Source organism: Crassostrea angulata, chromosome 4 (genome assembly GCF_025612915.1).
Source record: "Crassostrea angulata isolate pt1a10 chromosome 4, ASM2561291v2, whole genome shotgun sequence".
Classification (NCBI taxonomy): domain Eukaryota; kingdom Metazoa; phylum Mollusca; class Bivalvia; order Ostreida; family Ostreidae; genus Magallana; species Magallana angulata.
In genome coordinates this window covers 28138294-28161236 of record NC_069114.1, presented here as the reverse complement: position 1 = coordinate 28161236, position 22943 = coordinate 28138294, and the positions used below count along the sequence as shown (strand labels likewise).

The following is a 22943-nucleotide window of genomic DNA, read 5'->3' as shown; positions in this document are numbered from 1 at the left end:
CCAATGCTAACTCAAAAACAATACCTATCTTTTTTTTTGAGTGATAAGGATGAGCATATAACAAATAAATCCAAAAAATATAAAAATATAAAAAGGTATATAAACTATTCCAGATCATAAAAAAATCTTACATATTTTGCACAACTGCTATATAATTTATTATGTTCTTCCCCAGGGGAAAGGAGTCTTAAAAATTAGGACAATTCAACGGCTTAAAGTGTAAAATCTAAATCATACATATAAAATGAAATGGCATGTAAAGAATTTTAAGAAGCAAAAAGAGACGAGACGAATTCTATGTGTAGGATACTGCTAAATGAAAAGCACTGGGAAACTAAAATAAAGTAATTGTTGCGGTTTACCCTCAGACAAGGAATGTAAATTAAAGATCCAAGGAAAGGATTTAATAAAACAAGCCATTAAATTAATGGCAGCTCTACATCGCGACCCGCGGAGAAGCAGGCTTGAATACTTGAATTCTCGTGTTCCTTCATGTTGAGCAACAGATACGTTCAGGGTGGCTGAAACAACTGTGTAATAGCAGAATCACGTCGTCAATTGGTTCGGGTTATTTTCTTGTATATTTAGTTCGAAAATGAAATACTTTGTTTATGAAGCATGCAGTCGAAAACAGGGAAAAAAAATTATCTTATAAAAGCTACTTCAAAACTTGAATAATAATTTTAAAAAACAATTTGATTTTTTATAGATCTTTCATAGTGAATCAATAATTGACACCATCTTCACAAATGACATGTCAATACCACGCATTGTGGCCAAATCGTTGTTAATTGCCCCCAAAAAATGAAGTTTAATTATAACGCCAAGAATCAATAAATGACGTTGACAGCGTGCGGCGACTATTTGTACCTCACGCTCTATGGAATATATAGTACCTTCAGAAATGAAAATAACAGTGCATTAAAATTTTCAGATCTGAATTGAATTACATACTTGGGCAGACATTTCATAGAACGAAATGTTGTCACTTTACGCGGACTTGCACGATTTTATTATATCTATGGCGTTTCTTTTGTATTAATCGTTGTATATTTCCATTCAAGGAACACAGTTATAAAAAACGGCCTATTGTAAATAAAGTTTATCATCATTGTTACTCTAATTATTTTAGAGAGAGTAAGAATTGCGCATTTTGTGCCTCTAAATATTCGGTAACTAAATCTGGAAGAAAAAAACTATTAACTCTATGTAAGTGGTTTTAAAGATGAGCATCCATCTGTTTAAAATAAAATTTTTAAGTAATCTAATTTAGGTTGTTATAATTGTTGTCTACGACTGTTTTCTTACTCTGAATTTTCTGAAGGCCTATTGTTTATCTTACAACAACGACCCTCTATTCTTCAAGTGTAGGTTTGCTATTCCAATCCCTAAGCTAATTACATCAGAGGCCATAAACTTATAATAGGTTCATTAAAGATGCAACACCAAATATCTAGTGCAAAAAGGAATCTAGGTAAATTGAAAATTACTATCTAGTTTGACCGAATTGTGTGTTTATGTTTTTGTTTTTGATTTGTATAACATGCATAAGACAAGAAATGGTTACAACTGTTTTACATAAATCGAAAGCATTAGAACTTAGATAAACAAATCGGTATTTACCAATTTTTTTTATTGTTGAGTGTATAAACAAATTCATATCAAAAATTATAAAAATATTTTTAACGGGATTTCAGGGTGCTCCTTGTTTTTCTTTTTTTTTTTAAATCGTAAGCTATTCCCATTCTTGGTTACAAAAAGATTGACTTCAAATTTGCGATTTTTCTTCATGTCATATTTCAACTTTGTACAATTCGATGTCATTTTATTTCTCAAACAATCTTAGTGATTTCACTAAAAACAGAAAAAAAATATAAGAAAATAATTTAATAGCATCCTCCAATGTTTACATAAAGATCAAATTAACACCTTTCAAACGGAGGTTTTAAATTGTTAAAATACGTGGCTCTTCGTTTTTTTCTTAAAAAAAAAAAACCAAACCAAAAAACCGATTGCATTGACATACACGAAGAATAAGAGCACTTCTATGTATATTTGAGAAAATAAAATTAAAAACTTCGTTTTTCGTTAAGTGAAGTAACTCTGTATTAAACTGTTAAGCAGCACGTGTAAGTGATTGACATAATTTTAATCTTATTTATCACGTCAGACTTCTAAGAATTGGTATGACGTCGTTTTGCCTGCTGGTGTACTAGTATTCTAGATTATGACACACTGATAGAAATTCGATACACTGCAATGATTTTGGTGTTTTCTCTCTTACTTGCAGCCAACCTGTTGACATCATCCATCATAAGAAAACATTCCTTTTAAAAAGTTTATGAAAAGTGATGCAAGTCTAACGCTAGATAGGTTCTTGAATAATTAACTGGATTATGGATTGTATAGTATACACATGCGTTATCATGGTCAATAGTGTATACAAGTATGTATGTATTTACTAGTACATTATGCTTTAGGATATTTTTCAAATAAATTTCTAAGAACTGTTTCCAGCATGGTAAGCCACAGGCTTTATTAATGGGCTTAACAGCTGTTTGTCATATATACATTAACAACGAGGTCAGAACGTGTTGCTTTATCATACCTACGAAGGTCGCCACGAAACTGTCTGTCCTGTCAGGTACATTTAAAACAACAATTCATGGCTGCATCATGATGCTGCTGCTGGAGAATAAGTTTCACTAAAATTATTTACTTTTGTTTCATTTAATGAACGAAATCAAATCATATTATGAGTATTATGAGGTGATCAAATAAGGTCTGGAATTGATCAACTCAAATAAAAAGCCCGAAGGTCTTTATGATAGATTTGATCACCTTATAATATTCAGCAATTGCACGATTAAATATTAAAATAGTCATCGTCAATGATTGATCAACTGTTTGTGGACAAAATTGATTTGTAGTTTTATCTCAGACAAAGACACTGGAAAATGTAAATATTTTTGATAAAGTCAAACAAAATATGATATACAATGAAGCATGCAATTTGTAGTATGCATTTTTGTATAGATTTGTGTGTTAACATTATATTATAAAATTAATGCTTTATTAATCATATTCAAGTCATTTGCCGTCAAAAGATTGTCGTATTCATTTTGCCTATACAAGTGTTAGCTTTATTTAACATAAAGCTTTATTCGTTAGAGGATATGGGTAGAAAAGCAAAGAACAGTAACAGATCATGTAGTTTTGTCTCGAGTCTATTTGAACTTTCGGTGGATTATTCTCATTTTGTAAACTGTAGAAGATACATTAGACTTTTTACGGTAATTTAAAAAAGACTATATGTTTAAGATTCCAATAACACTTTCCAGGAATAAGTTTATCTTATGTTGCTGTTGTTTTTTTTAACAAGAATGTAACACATCTTTCATCGTGTTATCAACTAATTCTCTGATGTTTTAACAAGCAAGAACACTATGCAAAGATTTCATCAAACAACGCCACTTACCGTGTCATACAGTATTACAACTAATTAAGCGTAGGCATACAACAATGCGTGAAATCCAGCAAAATCTATGCTTCCAGTTCATTTAGCAAATTGCAGACTCTTTGTCACCACATGCGTGTTTATATTATTCGTGTTCTTAGGTATTCATCGTTTACCTTAAGCTCTCTGTGTCAGTATCTAATGGCTTACATACGTATTATTGTGAAATTTTCAGCATCTGTTTCAAATATTATGTAACTGCAGCATTTCCTTTAATTTTCACAGACAACTAAAACAAGAAAAGGATATTTAGTAATGACATTTTATAACATTATTTTTCAGCATAATTATTTCTATAATTTTACTAAAATACTGTATGTCGACAAAGGGAAATAACTCGGACAATATAATTGACGTGCAACATGATAACATGAACACTTCAAAATTAAACATAGATGTTTTTTGTATTCAGGATACAACCTTTCTTTTTGGACCCTTTCAACAATGAAACCTTTTCCAAGTGTGACACACACAACGACGACTACAGGATCCTAAAACATTTTGATTAGATTTTTAAACTTGGGCTACGTATCTGCTTAAATTAGCTTTAAAATCCACACATTTTGATTCAATAATTTAGAATACCTTATGTTCAAAATCGATATATTTTTAGCTACATTAATGTTAATTACTAATAATACAAATACACACATATTTTGCTTCAATGATATGGAGAAATTTATGTTCAATATCCGCATCTTTTTAAGGTACATTGATGTACATGTGTGGTACTAATTATACAACTTTGGATACGAGTTTTGGGGCTAGCGATGATGCCCAAATAACAGGTTAATAAATTATTTTGGTAGAATTCTGTAATTTTTGTAATTGATAATTTTTTTAATGTTTATCATTGCTATACATTAGGTCATTACTTCGTATGGACGATCTACAGAATATCCACGTGTTTGTTTGGTACCTGTATTACGTAACAGAATATACATACACTAGGCCTGCCAAAATTTGTTTTTGCACTTCTTGAAGTAGAGAAAACGGCTGTAAAAGATAATGTATGGTTCGACCAATATACGAATTAGCCAGGTTACGACAATTATCAGTACACATAATGGCGCTCTGATCAGTGTCTTTTGTCTTTCAGTAAAGCAGTGTAGGTTTTTATGAATTAGGTTCTTGGGGCGACAACAGTTTTTCTGAATAAATGAGAAGCCATCGAGACATTACGAATGGTATCCAGAGTGTGCTGGTGTTAATAAATGTTTTAGTTGCTACAAAAAGACAATGCTGAGTTTCCTTTTAAACCACCGGTACTTTTTTATATTATTATAAAGTTTATTTTTATGTGTGAAAATGCCGTGTGTTGTCTACCATTAAAGTGGGACGCAACTTTTTGTCACCTTTTATGAGTATTTGATGGAGAAAGCTAAATCATATCTATATAAGATCGCAAGAAAACATCAAAAGTAAATTCATATGTATCCATTTAAACAACCTTTAAATTTACTCATTTTTTGATGCTTAAAATTATTTCGTGAAATGCAATAGAATTGGAACATACATTTAACAATAGACGAACAAAAATATGATAAAAAAAAAATACAGCAATGTAGACATAGCTCAAGCTGTCCGTTCACTGTTCCTGGCTTAGAGTGAATTTGCACGTTGTGACAAACTGCCATGTACGAGATCGTTGTAACACCCTTTGTATCATATCTGCAGCATTCTGAAGCTGGTGAGTTCAGACCAACACTAGTACATACATGTATATTATTCATTTGGATGAACGCCTGACCTTATTACACGCCGTGCTATTAAACTAAATATTGAACGGGTTTAATAGCTAGGGCTAGCTATTTAATAACTAGGGCTGCATTACACGAAATTAGAAGGACTTGGACGAAAAATACAAATAATTTACTATTAAGCATTCAAAATGACTCTGCTAAGAAGCAGTAAAACGTAGTAATATACAACACTGTGCCCGTTTACAATGTAAGTGTCAAGGTGGGATTTTTCACCAGTGTCGAAAAATTTAATTAAACATATCTTATGATAGACCATTACTAAAAACAGTTTATAACACCTTTGTCATTGATGTATCTCACATGTCAGCGTGAATATTTACCGTTGAAAAATAAATTCCTACAGGAAAATTATATTCCCATAGGAAAAGCAATTTCCTGTAAAATAGTTTTAATTTCCTACCGGAATAAAGGTTTTTTTCCTATAGGAATAAAAATTCCGATAGGATTTGAACGAAAAAGGATTTCATTAAGTCCAATAGGAAATATAAATTTTATGTAGGAAAACTGCCTGTCTGAATTAAATACATGTAGGATGTATTTTCTTACTTTAGAAAATATAATTTCTGTAGGATTTTTTGAAATTCCTATAGGATTTTCAATATTTCCCGTAGGAAAAGTATTCCTGATATACGGATTATTATTTTCCTGTGGGATGATAATTTTAAAGGTAAATATCTCACCCATGAGATTGGAAACCTTAAAAACAAAAGTGGTTGTATATTCTCTAGATCTATCATTTGGTATACATGGGGCTTTACGAAACTGCACAAATGTCACTTTGGCACTGGCATGATTATCTGGCACAGTGTACCTAATATAATAAGAAACCCTATCTATCTCTGACCTTGGTGAACTCTGGAAAACATACCAAGCGGTGCAGACAAAATGAATACCGTGACTTAGCGCGATATGATCATTTGTGTGCACCACTTACATTTATATTTTCATACTGATGTCTATTTGTTTGAAATATTTTTAATCGCCGCTACAAAGCCATTATATACGCTCTTTGTCATGGATATGAAAGTTACATAGAACAGCCAAATTAACATGTTATTTAATTAACTTCTGTGACCAAAAATAAAGTGCCAAAAACTTTTATAAAGAAGTATATATATAATAATGATTGTTTTTCAAAAGTATATATCAAATTTTTATGTAAGATTGAAAGTTTCATTTAATCTTACAAAAATAAATATACTCAAAACACATGAAGACGTTTATATTTGTACTAATGGTGCATGATTTAGCAAAGTGTATTCATAGAAAATTGAACGTCGCAGATTTCCAATGCTAAAATAAGGGGAAATATACACTGAATGTAAATATAGAAAATTGAACGTTGCAGATTTCCAATGCAATCATAAGGAGAAATATACACTGAATGGAAGTATTGATGTTTAAAAGTCTGACATTTTTGCTTTTTGGGCCATTTGACACACTGTGGAGAGGGTTTTCTGTGGTGTCAACAACAGAACAGATTTATATTATTATGATCCAAGCCTTCAGATTACAAAATAATAACATATTAAATGCTTATAATTCACCAGCTTCCAAATATTTCAATTAAGAATATGAACTTTAAAATATAAAGGATCTCTATACATAAGGTTTGTGCATTGCTAAATATTATTTGGTACAGAAAATATTTAGACTTACTTTAATGTTGTCTTAATAGCCATTAGTTCTTTTGTGAAACGTAGCCCGAAAAGCCAGTATCATGTTATTATTATTATTTACAGGAATGTGTTGTCCCATAGAGGTTTTGGTGACATTAAAGTCCATAAGTCCATGAGGTTAATGGAATGTGATGATAAAAGAATTAAATATGCATGGCATATTCAACTAAAGAGAATCAAACTGATATAATTGGTTAGATAAAAGTTGTGTGTGTGTGTATATATATATATATATATATATATATATATATATATATATATATATATATATATATATATATATATATATATGAGAAAGAGAAAACCCATATAATATGCATTCCAATAGTGAGAATTTTAGTACACTGAAACATAAAGTTTCATGGGGAATAATTGTGGCAATTCTAATAATTTTACAGCAAAAAACTCTTTTCTTATTCATTTATTTATGAACCACAAACTTTTGTCAAAAGAATTACAATACCGGGTATCTTTTTCTTCATTGTTTATTTTTTATTTGTACGATTCCATTTAGATCCATTTCTTTATTTTGCACTCATAAATGATAATGTACATGTGTTGGTGCATTGATAAGACTAATTATTTGAACATTTAGGCTAATATATGGAATCATTTGAGTAATTATTCACAAAATTTCGAAGATAATACGATAGATTGTACAATCTCTGTAGTGCTTCTGGGACAATAGAATATCCGTCAGTTTTACCTCCTCATTATGTCCATTAAGCAATAAACTCTGTATGCAAAATTGGTAACTAAGGACAATTTATTTTAGAAACATAACTAAAAGTAAAGAGCAAACTTAATAAATTTCTGACTAATTGAAGCCAGGATTACTCTTCCAAGTTTATTTTTAATAAAGACACAAAATACTTCTGAAAACTCTGAATTTAATCGAAAAGTTTCATAAAATATTAACGTCAAACCCTCCTGTTTTCAGTAATCTCGGTGAAAAAATCAATTTGAACATCGAAGTTTGTTGGTATCAACTGTCAAATTTGAATGTCCGCTTTCGTCCGTATTTTTCAATCGCTTATTCATGAAATAAAATAGATATGGATTTATGGTAGAGTTACAATATCCCAACCATGATATAAAAAACCAAGTCCTTTTCGAGTTTTGAAATCCAAATGTGTTTTCAAGAACCATAAGGACAAAGAATGGAGTTGTAAATGCGATAAATGCGCTCTGCAGAACTATCAAAGTTTTCGTCACTCTCGTCTCGAGTTTCCTACCCCTTTGGCTATCACCGGAATAATTTTCGCCAATGTTGTTAAACATTTCCTTTTTTCTGTTGCTCACTTTTCGATAAATATTCACACTTGCAAATATATTCAAACTCAGTGGAAGGTAAAACGCAATTAGAGATCCGAGAACTGCAGCAAGTCCCTTAACAATGAATAAGTTTTCGCACTTGTTTTCTTCGGTGACAAAAATAATGGTCAAAGAAAGAGAAAAAGACACGAGCCAGCATAGACAAATGAGTACAACTACGACTTTCCTGCTCATGATTTGGAAATATTTGAACGGCTTGCTCACGGCCACGAATCTGTCGATGTTCATACACGTGAAGTGAAACACAGATGACGTTGTGAACAAGCAGTCTAACATGAACAGTGCACGGTCGGCCATCGTCTCTCTGACCAGTGCTACACCCAGTAGTCCGTGGACAATGGAAGGAGTCATCACGAGCAGGCCCACACAACCGTCCGCTACGGCCAGGGACACAACAAACACATAGATTTTTCTATGAAACTGCTTCCTTTTCACCGCTTTGACAATCAGCATAATGTTGCCGTACACAGTTAATATCACGATGATGAATAGAATGATCGTACACAATATTCTCCAAGTTCTGCTTCCTATGATTTCATGCTCTTCACATTTTACATGTGTCTGTGAATAATTTAAGGTAGCGTTCTCCATACTTGCCGAGGAAAAGCAGTACAGCTCCCGTCAATACTTATGCATCAACTAGTTCGTTCTCTTTGACCATGGAGAGCAGCTTCCGCCGTCATTCAATAATCATTTGGCGTTGTGACTAGCAAATACAACAGACGATTTCCTGATGCATGTACTAAATAAAACACTCGTGTATTTGTAATAATAACTGCAATAAATAAATCCCAGTATATCATCTCACCTTTCAAACATTATCTAAAATGCGTGTTTTATGGCTTGCAATCTTATGGGGTGTCATTCAACCAGAAAAAGCTAACTTTTAAAGCACATAATTTCTCAATATCTGGCTGTAACATCTAATTTGAATAGCTAAACAACATCATATATTCATACATTGGTATATCGTATAACATAAATTGTTTACGTCACAATACGACATGCATTCAACACGTATTAATCCGTTTGGCATTAGGGTTAAATTTTGTACAAATTAATATTATTTTACTTAATAATGTGCCTTGTTTTCTGATTCTAGTCGTAAAAAGTTAAATCATAATGAATAAATTTATTTGCTACGAGTGGTATCTCCCACCTGTTGAGCAGATTCGGCGCGCTCGGATACAAAGTTCAAAGAGAATATATTTTTTGTAGAATCAGAGTGGCTGGATTTTTGTAATAAAATAAATATGTTTGTCAGTGGGTTTACTGTAAAGGTCCGTAAAAAAGAATCCTTCTTCAAGAGAAATGCTACATTATCATGGCTTATCAGTGAAAAGCTGGTTTTCCTTTCAAAATTCCGAGCTTGCTTCACTAACCTTGTGGGAGTGGATCGATCGTCGTATGCTTTTCCGAACAGCACTAATGTAAATGATGTTCATACGAATGTCGTATTAATGAAAACGCTTGGATTATATACGATGCCTTTAAACGATATCTCCACGACAATGGCTGAACTATTTCAAATCACACATGCCTCCTAAATAGTTAAAGTATCTACATCTTCAGGGTATTATTCTCCATTGCCATTAATTTAATCGAGAATAATATTGTATTTTTAAAAATACATTTGAGATCAATTTCTTGAAACAATTTCCTTTAAATCGTTCTAAATTTTAACTATATTTACGGATTTTGTTGTAAAAAAAAATATTTGTTTAAAATTTACATCTCTTGTTCTTTCCTGTTAATTTTTCATATAAAAGCAAGATAGAGTTCAGAGAGTAAAGACAGAATTCTTTGCTTATCCACCGTTGTCTTATTGGGTTAAGATTGATTATCACTTCCAAAGTTCGAAAGCTAGAATGATTGTGGACAAGAGTGAAATATTTATTTTAATTTGTGATACCGATTCTTGTAAATGCATTTGAAACCAACAAATTAGTTAATGAATAAGTACCTTTTCTAAATAGTGGATTTTGTTTATGTATTTGCCAGGGAAGCAAAATACATGAAAGAGTATTCCCTCGTGAAAAAATTGACAAGTGAGAATTAATAGGTAGATGAAACAACAATGGCTTGGAACCATAATTTTAATCTAGTAATGACAGCTTCCCAATTTCATCAAAGTTTTGTTTCTATGCATCATCTTAACGTCCGTCAGTAGTCAAAGAAATTGATTTTTCCATGGTTTACGGGTGTTGCAATGAACATTGGGAGAGGGCGGTCTAAGTTATGGAACTTGTGCCCAATCCCAATTGTATTTTTGTACAATAAAAATATGTTCAAATCAAACATTTTTTTTTCATTATGAGATGACAAAGACGACAAGTTTAAAGCCTCAGCTGATTTGATGCATGTTGAAAAGTCATCTTTATTGGGTATATACCTTAAATATCATTGTATAACCAAAACTTTTGTTTGTTAAATGAACAAAAATTTGATGCATATTCCATACGATGACTTTTCTTCTTTATATTGGATATATGTTTTTTTATTATTCAATGAAATGTATGGGTATTGATAATATCAGATTTCCTCTAATCCATGTATTATTTCACAAATGCAACCCAATATACTAAGTAATCCTTTCTTGAATGTTCCTATGGAATTAGACATTGGATTTTTTTCATAAATCAAATATTTAATAAGGTCCATTTTGTTTCGGTATAAACTTTAGAACATTTAGAAGAAAAAGATAAAGAAAAAATGGTTCAAATTTATAAAACACTAATGTCTTGAAATAAACTGGTTTTCTTTCGTACATTACTACGCATATGATGCTCCCTTTATGATGTTCAGATGTCTTTCAATATCCCTCAATATCTCTATTTTTAAAATATTAAATTCCCTATAACAACAACAAAAATGCGATTATTATTTACTTGATTAATTATTTTACCTGCAAATGCGTCATCAGATGATGTGCACAAGTACTAATACAAAATAAATTGATAGATAAACTAATGCGCGAAAGTTAATAAAGCTCGCCTCGGATTATCATATAACACGAATTTAATAAAACACGCTCATAATGTTATGAAATGACCATGTCTTTAAATATGGTTGCTGTGAAATACATGATTATGAATACATGTTTAAGATTTTCCACAGTGGACGTTTTGTGATTTTTTCATTCTGAGAAATAAAATGGCCATGAATACGTCTGATTATCTGGACAAATTTAAGGGTATAATTCAAGAATTCGGAATGTTCAACATAATGGAAAACTCATGTCTGACACTTAATATGTCCTCCTGGGTGCAATACTACGTGTATGTTGCTCCACTTCTGGTGGCTATCGCGATCCTCGTCAATATCTTCATTGTTATCGTTTTCGTAAAAGCAAGAATATTTGGAACTACTCAGAAATGGATTGTGGCTTGCATGACATTCGACAACATTTTCATGGTGGGAACGCACGCATTTCTGTTTCGTTTAACACTTCTGAATGAATTGTTTGGATATGTTAAATATTCTGAATGTCGAATTAATATGGCGATGTTCAACACCTTATATTTAATTCATGGCACATCGATGTGGCTAAAAACATCCATGGCGTTCCAGAGGGTTTTGGTGCTTGGATTCCCACTGAAGATGAAGGAAATTAACTTTCCTAAAATTGTTGGCAGCTTTTTCGTCTGTCATTCTGTAATAGGCTTTCTATCATTTATTCCAAATCAGATGCAATATACATTCACCCCATTAAATGCCATTCAAATTAAGCCCGGAAGTCAACTGTTTCAAGTTATTCAATGCTGTGTCTTAGAGCCGTCCATAAGTGGATTCGATCATGCTTCATTTGGGTGGGTTAGCATTATGTATGCAACCGTTTATGTGAATTTATTGCCCAACATGTTGACGGGGATTTTCACTTTAGTCTTAATGGTTCAAATTCGTAATCACATGAAAAGGCTTGCTTCCGTAAATGTAACGGCACGTAAACGAAGCGTTCCTTATATTCTTGTTACCAAAGTCTCAATTGTTCTTTCGATAAGCTATAACCTCCAGCAGGTACCGTTCTTTACAACTTTCCTACAAAGTGACATTGAAAAGGCGCGAGAAGCAAACTCCATGTGGTTCATATTTAGCGCACTTTCAAGTAACATTGCGAAACCAATTGAATTCTTAATTTACCTTTCCTTAAGTGAAAAATTCAGACGTAAAGCGTTAGATATTATTTTCTGCAGAAAAGAAACGGCTTCTGTTTCGGCTGTTTCAACCAAATCAAATCATATTTTGACCAAGAGTCAGTCCAAATCGGCTAAAAGATCCAATAATTCTGGTTATAGTGCGTAAACCTTAAGAACTGCTTTAAAGTCAGCTTTTGATCCAGAAAAAAACCGCTTTTTATCTTCATCGAAAGATATTTCAATGGATTCGATTTTTTTTTTGCTTCTACTAGGTGAAAAATGAGTATCACATCCAGTTGAAAATTTCAAAATTTGTTATGTATAGAAACGACAAATTGTCCTTTTCTATGAATATTTTTGAAATAAAAAGATATGGTGAAAATTTAAAAGAAAATTAATCTATAATCTCCGCGCTAAAAAAAATATACAGGTGTACAAAATTGTGCAAACTGTGATAATGTTTGTTGATATACTTTCATGTTAAATACTGAAATCTGATTGGTTTAGACCCAGTTCATAATCTGTTCTATTACCCTTAGCGTTAGCAACGCACTTAGCAACGGGTAACATTACGAATTGTTATATGCGCGATAATCATGCGCGTACGGTTCGCCTTAGAATTCACGCTATTCCTATCTTAAAGCAGTGATGTTTTCTTTAAAATTAAGACATTCAGTATAACAAAATAAATAGTGCCTGTTTGGGAGGATAACAGTTGAAATTTACACCCCTCGGAAATCAATCGCGTCGGTTGACAACGGTTTTCTCGGGGTGTCAATTTCAACTGTTACCCTCCCAAACAGGCACTGTTTATATATTATAAGCCGTAATCTGTTGATCATTTGTATACAAGCATAATGTCAAGAATAATGTATTTTTTTCAATTTTGTAAAGGTTATGACCCACGTCCCCTAACTTTGTTTTAACTGAGTATATTGTATTTTACAGTCTGTAATATCTTTGCATGTCTTTTAAGTTTGAAATCTATAGTCTATGATGAGTCACTCATAAAATTATATATATATATATATATATATATATATATATATATATATATATATATATATATATATATATATATATATGGTTGCATTTTTCTATACTTTTGTATTATACTAGTACATGTATATTCTATCACTAAAATGTTTACATATAAACTTATGTACCTTTGTAATATATTGTACAGTTTTTATGTATGTTTATGGAACGTAGAATGTTGTGATATTCAGAAAACAATTCATGTTGGGACTCAATTATTCATTCCTGTTTTATGTTTAAATTTTTGAATTTCATGATGTATTATACACAACAAAGCTTTTAAAACAATTAATTGAACTTGTGTTTCAAATGTAAATTTGTGCTCCAAAACTTATGGATTTTTTCTTCTAAATTAATACATTTTAATTTTTGTTAAGAATAAAATTATGCTGACGTACAAAATGATTTGTTTTATTTTGTTTTAAATCTATTTTCAACAAAATACAAATATTGAAGTAACATGCATTTTAAGGAGACTGGATGGTCAACAAAATTAACCATAAGATCTGTCTTTTTTAAAAATGATTTGTTAAGCTACAACGGTAAACTATTATATTAAGAAATTTTCTTTTTCTATATTTGGATTTAAATAAGTGTATCGCCTTCCAACATAAATTGGGACCCAGCACCACCTTCCTTGTTGTTACGTGCCTTAATAATTGTGAGTTAACAGAAACAAAGGGATTTATTTTCTACAGAAGTTATCTCTCTTATCAGAGGTACAATCCACCTTAAAGTTTGAATGGTTCAAATTCCTATAATTCTTTATAAAGAGCTCTTCTTCTGAAGGAGACATATTTCCAATTATGTCCAATTATGGAAGTGACCATGTAGATCTCTTTAAAGAACAGCGTAAAAGAGTTGGGGTCTTCTCTGGTCACGAACAACCAGTTACATTTATATTACTCAATTCAGTTCTCATGGTTGCTGCTATGCCATAATGGCAATGGGTTGAATAATATATAATACTGTAAGGTGAACCAAAGTGCATCTTGTTATATCTATTGATATCAAAGGAATCCCATGAGGCCATATTTCTTAGCGTCCCGATACGTTGATGCAAAGAAAAAATTATATAATGAAATGTGTAGTCTTGTATAAATCTTTCGAGTTATATACAGGGCATACATGTATACGAGGGTCAATCAAAAAATACGAAGACTTTTGTTATAGCTATGTTACTTAACGTCATATCATTACTAAATTTGGTAGACATGATTAAGCAATAGTTTTTAACAATTTGCAAGAAAAAAAGTTAATGAATTACTCTATTTCTAAGAATTATTTAGAATCTAATCCTGCAAAAATGATGTCACGGCGCACGGTCAACATTTTTGTTATGTTATCAATAAACTATATAATGTTGAAAGTAATATCTCTATAAATTGGGCTTAAAACCAAATAATATTGAAACCTCAAATTAAGTATAGTCATGGTATTCTATGTTCCCAATAATGACGGGATATACTGTTTTGTCGAATAGATATTAGTAACTAAAGACAGATAGTCCTCTTTAGAAAAGACAAAAAACATCGACGTCGCCAGACGTCACGGCGCAACGAGAAGTACAAACAAAATGGATTTAACTCAGGAAAAAGCCGATACAAGCTGTGAAAATGCTCAATGGTGCAAAAAATAAGTAAACAATTATTTGCAGGTTTGTGTTTAACTGTAAAAATAATTTGTGGGGGTTTGGTTATTGTATTTTGAATATAAAACAGTCCGAAAGAGAAAAGAATATCTGTAAATATTTGGTCCAAAAATAAGTAACGCCAACCGACGTTCAGGGTTATCCTTACTGTAAACTAAGAGATACATGGTTAGAAAATAAAATCTTTGAAGAACTAAATTACTATTCTCGAACAAATGTGTGCAAATAAAATGTTAAGTGGTTTAGTGCCAATTTGAATTGTAAGGAGAAAGGCACAAGAGACTAAGCGTGATATAAAGATGAGGTATATCTATAAACTGTGCGTGTTTAATCTTGACGTCATGTTTTGAACGTTACCGTGCGCCGTGGTGACAAAACGTGTTGTTTTTAAAAAGAGGTTACAACAATACCAATTCATCAAATGGACTAAAACTTCACATATCAATAACATAAGTGTTGATGCACAGATTAATCTGTTACGTATGACTTTCATGAAAAATATATGATAGACAGCCACATTGTCTTCGTATTTTTTGATTGACCCTCGTATTAATTGTAACATACGAACTTACATGAGTAATAGCAGGCAACATATCATCAGAGTAAAAAGAACTTCAGGGTAAGCTTCTTTTGTTTACTCGACTTTCTTGTTAAACCCAAACTTTTCATTGATACAACTTTTTTTGGCATATGTAAGTTGTACATTCCAATACGGTTTACAAAATTGAACCAAAAACTTTCCATGTTTTCAATAATTGTGTTAAAAATTCATGTAAAATAAAAAAAAACTCCACTAATTTACTTTATGAGTTTCATATGAATTATTTTACTCAATACCTGCCATAACTTCAATTAATGTAGCATTATTTAAGAAAATAAGGAATCATGATTTTTTTGATTTTTTAATATCAAATTGCAGAATTGCTGAAAACTATATGAATCTAAGTAATAAGGAATCATTTTTTGAATATTATGAGGTGACCAAATACGGTTGGGTGTGTCAAATCTTTCACAAAGCCCTCTTCGGGCTTTGATCACACTCAATAGTTTTTAAAAAACGTAGACGTGCTCAGGGAAATGTGTACTGTATGCATGCAGGGAAATATTCACCCCCGTTGTCATTGGGCGAATTCCAATGTTTCAAATATAAATATTATATTATATTATAATAGCTTAGTCAAGGATATGAAAGTTACATGGAATAGCCAAACTAACATGTTATTTACTTAACTTCCGTGACCAAAAATAAAGTGCCAAAAACTTTGTGGAGAAAAATCTTTTTTATTAAGGAGTAGATATATAATAATGATTGTTTTTCAAAAGTACGCATCAAATTTCTTATGTAAGATCAAAAGTTTCATTTAATCTTATAAAAATAAATACACTCAAAACACGTGAAGAAGTTTATATTTGTGCTCATGGTGCATGATTTAGCAAAGTGTATTAAAAAAAATTAAACGTCGCTGATTTCCAATGCTAAAATAAGGGGAAATATACACTGAATGTAAATATAAAAAATTGAACGTTGAAGATTTCCAATGCAATCACAAGGAGAAATATACACTGAATGTAAGTATTGATGTTTAAAAGTCTGACCTTTTTGCTTTTTGGGCCATTTGACACATTGTGGAGAGGGTTTTCTGTGGTGTCAACAACAGAACAGATTTATATTATTATGATCCAAGCCTTCAGATTACAAAATAATAACATATTAAATGCTTATTATTCACCAGCTTCCAAATATTTTAATTAAGAATATGAACTTTAAAATATTAAGGATCTCTACATAAGGTTTGTGCATTGTTAAATATTATTTGATACAGAAAATATTTAGACTTACTTTAATGTTGTCTTAATAGCCATTAGTTTTTTTTTTAAATTTAGCCCGAAAAGCCAGTATCATGTTATTATGATTATTGGAATGTATTGTCCCATAGAGGTTTTGGTGACATTTTCGTCCATAAGTCCATGAGGTTGATGGAATGTGATGATAGAAAAATTAAATATGCATGGCATATTCAACTAAAGAGAATCAAACTGATATAATTGGTTAGATAAAAGTTGTGTGTATAGATAGATAGATAGATAGATAGATAGATAGATAGATAGATAGATAGATAGATAGATAGATAGATAGATAGATAGATAGATAGATAGATAGATATATATATATATATATATATATATATATATATATATATATATATATATATATATATGAGAGAGAGAGAGAGAGAGAAAACCCATATAATATGCATTCCAATAGTGAGAATTTTAGTACACTGAAACATAAAGTTTCATGGGGAATAATTGTGGCAATTCTAATAATTTTACAGCAAAAAACTCTTTTCTAATTCATTTATTTATGAACCACAAACTTTTGTCAAAAGAATTACATTACCGGGTATCTTTTTCTTCATTGTTTATTTTTTATTTGTACGTTTCCATTTAGATCCATTTCTTTATTTTGCACTCATATATGATAATGTACATGTGTTGGTGCATTGATAACATTAATTATTTGAACATTTAGGCTAATATATGAAATCATTTGAGTAATTATTCACAAAATTTCGAAGATAATAGGATAGATTGTACAATCTCTGTAGTGCTTCTGGGACAATAGAATATCCGTCATTTTTACCTCCTCATTATGTCCATTGAGCAATAAACTCTGTAAATTATGCGAAATAGGTAACTAAGGACAATTTTAGAAACATAATTAAAAGTAAAGAGCAAACTTAATGAATTTCTGACTAATTGAAGCCAGGATTACTCTTCCAAGCTTTTTTTAATAAAGACACAAAATACTTCTGAAAACTCTGAATTTAATCGAAAGTTTCATAAAATATTAACGTCAAACCCTCCTGTTTTCAGTAATCTCGGTGAAAAAAATCAATTTGAACATCGAAGTTTGTTGGTATCAACTGTCAAATTTGAATGTCCGCTTTCCTCCGTATTTTTCAATCGCTTATTCATGAAATAAAATAGATATGGATTTATGGTAGAGTTACAATATCCCAACCACGATATAAAAAACCAAGTCCTTTTCGAGTTTTGAAATCCAAATGTGTTTTCAAGAACCATAAGAACAAAGAATGGAGTTGTAAATGCGATAAATGCGCTCTGCAGAACTATCAAAGTTTTCGTCACTCTCGTCTCGAGTTTCCTACCCCTTTGGCTATCACCGGAATAATTTTCGCCAATGTGGTTAAACATTTCCTTTTTTCTGTTGCTCACTTTTCGATAAATATTCACACTTGCAAATATATTCAAACTCAGTGGAAGGTAAAACGCAATGAGAGATCCAAGAACTGCAGCAAGTCCCTTAACAATGAATAAGTTTTCGCACTTGTTTTCTTCGGTGACAAAAATGATGGTCAAAGAAAGAGAAAAAGACACGAGCCAGCATAGACAAATGAGTACAACCACGACTTTCCTGCTCATGATTCGAAAATACGTGAACGGCTTGCTCACGGCCACGAATCTGTCGATGTTCATACACGTGAAGTGTAACACAGATGACGTTGTGAACAAGCAGTCTAACATGAACAGTGCACGGTCGGCCATCGTCTCTCTGACCAGTGCTACACCCAGTAGTCCGTGGACAATGGAAGGAGTCATCACGAGCAGGCCCACACAACCGTCCGCTACGGCCAGGGACACAACAAACACATAGATTTTTCTATGAAACTGCTTCCTTTTCACCGCTTTGACAATCAGCATAATGTTGCCGTACACAGTTAATATCACGATGATGAATAGAATGATCGTACACAATATTCTCCAAGTTCTGCTTCCTATGATTTCATGCTCTTTACATTTTACATGTGTCTGTGAATAATTTAAGGTAGCGTTCTCCATACTTGCCGAGGAAAAGCAGTACAGCTCCCGTCAATACTTATGCATCAACTAGTTCGTTCTCTTTGACCATGGAGAGCAGCTTCCGCCGTCATTCAATAATCATTTGGCGTTGTGACTAGCAAATACAACAGACGATTTCCTGATGCATGTACTAAATAAAACACTCGTGTATTTGTAATAATAACTGCAATAAATAAATCCCAGTATATCATCTCACCTTTCAAACATTATCTAAAATGCGTGTTTTATGGCTTGCAATCTTATGGGGTGTCATTCAACCAGAAAAAGCTAACTTTTAAAGCACATAATTTCTCAATATCTGGCTGTAACATCTAATTTGAATAGCTAAACAACATCATATATTCATACATTGGTATATCGTATAACATAAATTGTTTACGTCACAATACGACATGCATTCAACACGTATTAATCCGTTTGGCATTAGGGTTAAATTTTGTACAAATTAATATTATTTTACTTAATAATGTGCCTTGTTTTCTGATTCTAGTCGTAAAAAGTTAAATCATAATGAATAAATTTATTTGCTACGAGTGATATCTCCCACCTGTTGAGCAGATTCGGCGCGCTCGGATACAAAGTTCAAAGAGAATATATTTTTTGTAGAATCAGAGTGGCTGGATTTTTGTAATAAAATAAATATGTTTGTCAGTGGGTTTACTGTAAAGGTCCGTAAAAAAGAATCCTTCTTCAAGAGAAATGCTACATTATCATGGCTTATCAGTGAAAAGCTGGTTTTCCTTTCAAAATTCCGAGCTTGCTTCACTAACCTTGTGGGAGTGGATCGATCGTCGTATGCTTTTCCGAACAGCACTAATGTAAATGATGTTCATACGAATGTCGTATTAATGAAAACGCTTGGATTATATACGATGCCTTTAAACGATATCTCCACGACAATGGCTGAACTATTTCAAATCACACATGCCTCCTAAATAGTTAAAGTATCTACATCTTCAGGGTATTATTCTCCATTGCCATTAATTTAATCGAGAATAATATTGTATTTTTAAAAATACATTTGAGATCAATTTCTTGAAACAATTTCCTTTAAATCGTTCTAAATTTTAACTATATTTACGGATTTTGTTGTAAAAAAAAATATTTGTTTAAAGTTTACATCTCTTGTTCTTTCCTGTTAATTTTTCATATAAAAGCAAGATAGAGTTCAGAGAGTAAAGACAGAATTCTTTGCTTATCCACCGTTGTCTTATTGGGTTAAGATTGATTATCACTTCCAAAGTTCGAAAGCTAGAATGATTGTGGACAAGAGTGAAATATTTATTTTAATTTGTGATACCGATTCTTGTAAATGCATTTGAAACCAACAAATTAGTTAATGAATAAGTACCTTTTCTAAATAGTGGATTTTGTTTATGTATTTGCCAGGGAAGCAAAATACATGAAAGAGTATTCCCTCGTGAAAAAATTGACAAGTGAGAATTAATAGGTAGATGAAACAACAATGGCTTGGAACCATAATTTTAATCTAGTAATGACAGCTTCCCAATTTCATCAAAGTTTTGTTTCTATGCATCATCTTAACGTCCGTCAGTAGTCAAAGAAATTGATTTTTCCATGGTTTACGGGTGTTGCAATGAACATTGGGAGAGGGCGGTCTAAGTTATGGAACTTGTGCCCAATCCCAATTGTATTTTTGTACAATAAAAATATGTTCAAATCAAACATTTTTTTTTCATTATGAGATGACAAAGACGACAAGTTTAAAGCCTCAGCTGATTTGATGCATGTTGAAAAGTCATCTTTATTGGGTATATACCTTAAATATCATTGTATAACCAAAACTTTTGTTTGTTAAATGAACAAAAATTTGATGCATATTCCATACGATGACTTTTCTTCTTTATATTGGATATATGTTTTTTTATTATTCAATGAAATGTATGGGTATTGATAATATCAGATTTCCTCTAATCCATGTATTATTTCACAAATGCAACCCAATATACTAAGTAATCCTTTCTTGAATGTTCCTATGGAATTAGACATTGGATTTTTTTCATAAATCAAATATTTAATAAGGTCCATTTTGTTTCGGTATAAACTTTAGAACATTTAGAAGAAAAAGATAAAGAAAAAATGGTTCAAATTTATAAAACACTAATGTCTTGAAATAAACTGGTTTTCTTTCGTACATTACTACGCATATGATGCTCCCTTTATGATGTTCAGATGTCTTTCAATATCCCTCAATATCTCTATTTTTAAAATATTAAATTCCCTATAACAACAACAAAAATGCGATTATTATTTACTTGATTAATTATTTTACCTGCAAATGCGTCATCAGATGATGTGCACAAGTACTAATACAAAATAAATTGATAGATAAACTAATGCGCGAAAGTTAATAAAGCTCGCCTCGGATTATCATATAACACGAATTTAATAAAACACGCTCATAATGTTATGAAATGACCATGTCTTTAAATATGGTTGCTGTGAAATACATGATTATAGTTTAAGATTTTCCACAGTGGACGTTTTGTGATTTTTTCATTCTGAGAAATAAAATGGCCATGAATACGTCTGATTATCTGGACAAATTTAAGGGTATAATTCAAGAATTCGGAATGTTCAACATAATGGAAAACTCATGTCTGACACTTAATATGTCCTCCTGGGTGCAATACTACGTGTATGTTGCTCCACTTCTGGTGGCTATCGCGATCCTCGTCAATATCTTCATTGTTATCGTTTTCGTAAAAGCAAGAATATTTGGAACTACTCAGAAATGGATTGTGGCTTGCATGACATTCGACAACATTTTCATGGTGGGAACGCACGCATTTCTGTTTCGTTTAACACTTCTGAATGAATTGTTTGGATATGTTAAATATTCTGAATGTCGAATTAATATGGCGATGTTCAACACCTTATATTTAATTCATGGCACATCGATGTGGCTAAAAACATCCATGGCGTTCCAGAGGGTTTTGGTGCTTGGATTCCCACTGAAGATGAAGGAAATTAACTTTCCTAAAATTGTTGGCAGCTTTTTCGTCTGTCATTCTGTAATAGGCTTTCTATCATTTATTCCAAATCAGATGCAATATACATTCACCCCATTAAATGCCATTCAAATTAAGCCCGGAAGTCAACTGTTTCAAGTTATTCAATGCTGTGTCTTAGAGCCGTCCATAAGTGGATTCGATCATGCTTCATTTGGGTGGGTTAGCATTATGTATGCAACCGTTTATGTGAATTTATTGCCCAACATGTTGACGGGGATTTTCACTTTAGTCTTAATGGTTCAAATTCGTAATCACATGAAAAGGCTTGCTTCCGTAAATGTAACGGCACGTAAACGAAGCGTTCCTTATATTCTTGTTACCAAAGTCTCAATTGTTCTTTCGATAAGCTATAACCTCCAGCAGGTACCGTTCTTTACAACTTTCCTACAAAGTGACATTGAAAAGGCGCGAGAAGCAAACTCCATGTGGTTCATATTTAGCGCACTTTCAAGTAACATTGCGAAACCAATTGAATTCTTAATTTACCTTTCCTTAAGTGAAAAATTCAGACGTAAAGCGTTAGATATTATTTTCTGCAGAAAAGAAACGGCTTCTGTTTCGGCTGTTTCAACCAAATCAAATCATATTTTGACCAAGAGTCAGTCCAAATCGGCTAAAAGATCCAATAATTCTGGTTATAGTGCGTAAACCTTAAGAACTGCTTTAAAGTCAGCTTTTGATCCAGAAAAAAACCGCTTTTTATCTTCATCGAAAGATATTTCAATGGATTCGATTTTTTTTTTGCTTCTACTAGGTGAAAAATGAGTATCACATCCAGTTGAAAATTTCAAAATTTGTTATGTATAGAAACGACAAATTGTCCTTTTCTATGAATATTTTTGAAATAAAAAGATATGGTGAAAATTTAAAAGAAAATTAATCTATAATCTCCGCGCTAAAAAAA

At 31.8% G+C, this 22943-nt stretch overlaps 2 protein-coding genes across 2 annotated transcripts; both read right to left on the bottom strand.

The window, feature by feature from the left end:
• Positions 1-7396: 7396 nt before the first annotated feature.
• Positions 7397-8979, bottom strand: LOC128181756 (5-hydroxytryptamine receptor 4-like). The gene has a single exon (XM_052850271.1). The coding sequence runs from the start codon at positions 8883-8885 to the stop codon at positions 7917-7919; it is 969 nt and encodes a 322-aa protein (XP_052706231.1). The 5' UTR covers positions 8886-8979; the 3' UTR covers positions 7397-7916.
• Positions 8980-17608: 8629 nt separating this feature from the next.
• Positions 17609-19087, bottom strand: LOC128181739 (5-hydroxytryptamine receptor 4-like). The gene has a single exon (XM_052850250.1). It carries the CDS (start codon positions 18981-18983, stop codon positions 18015-18017), a length of 969 nt encoding a protein of 322 aa, XP_052706210.1. The 5' UTR covers positions 18984-19087; the 3' UTR covers positions 17609-18014.
• Positions 19088-22943: the final 3856 nt, after the last annotated feature.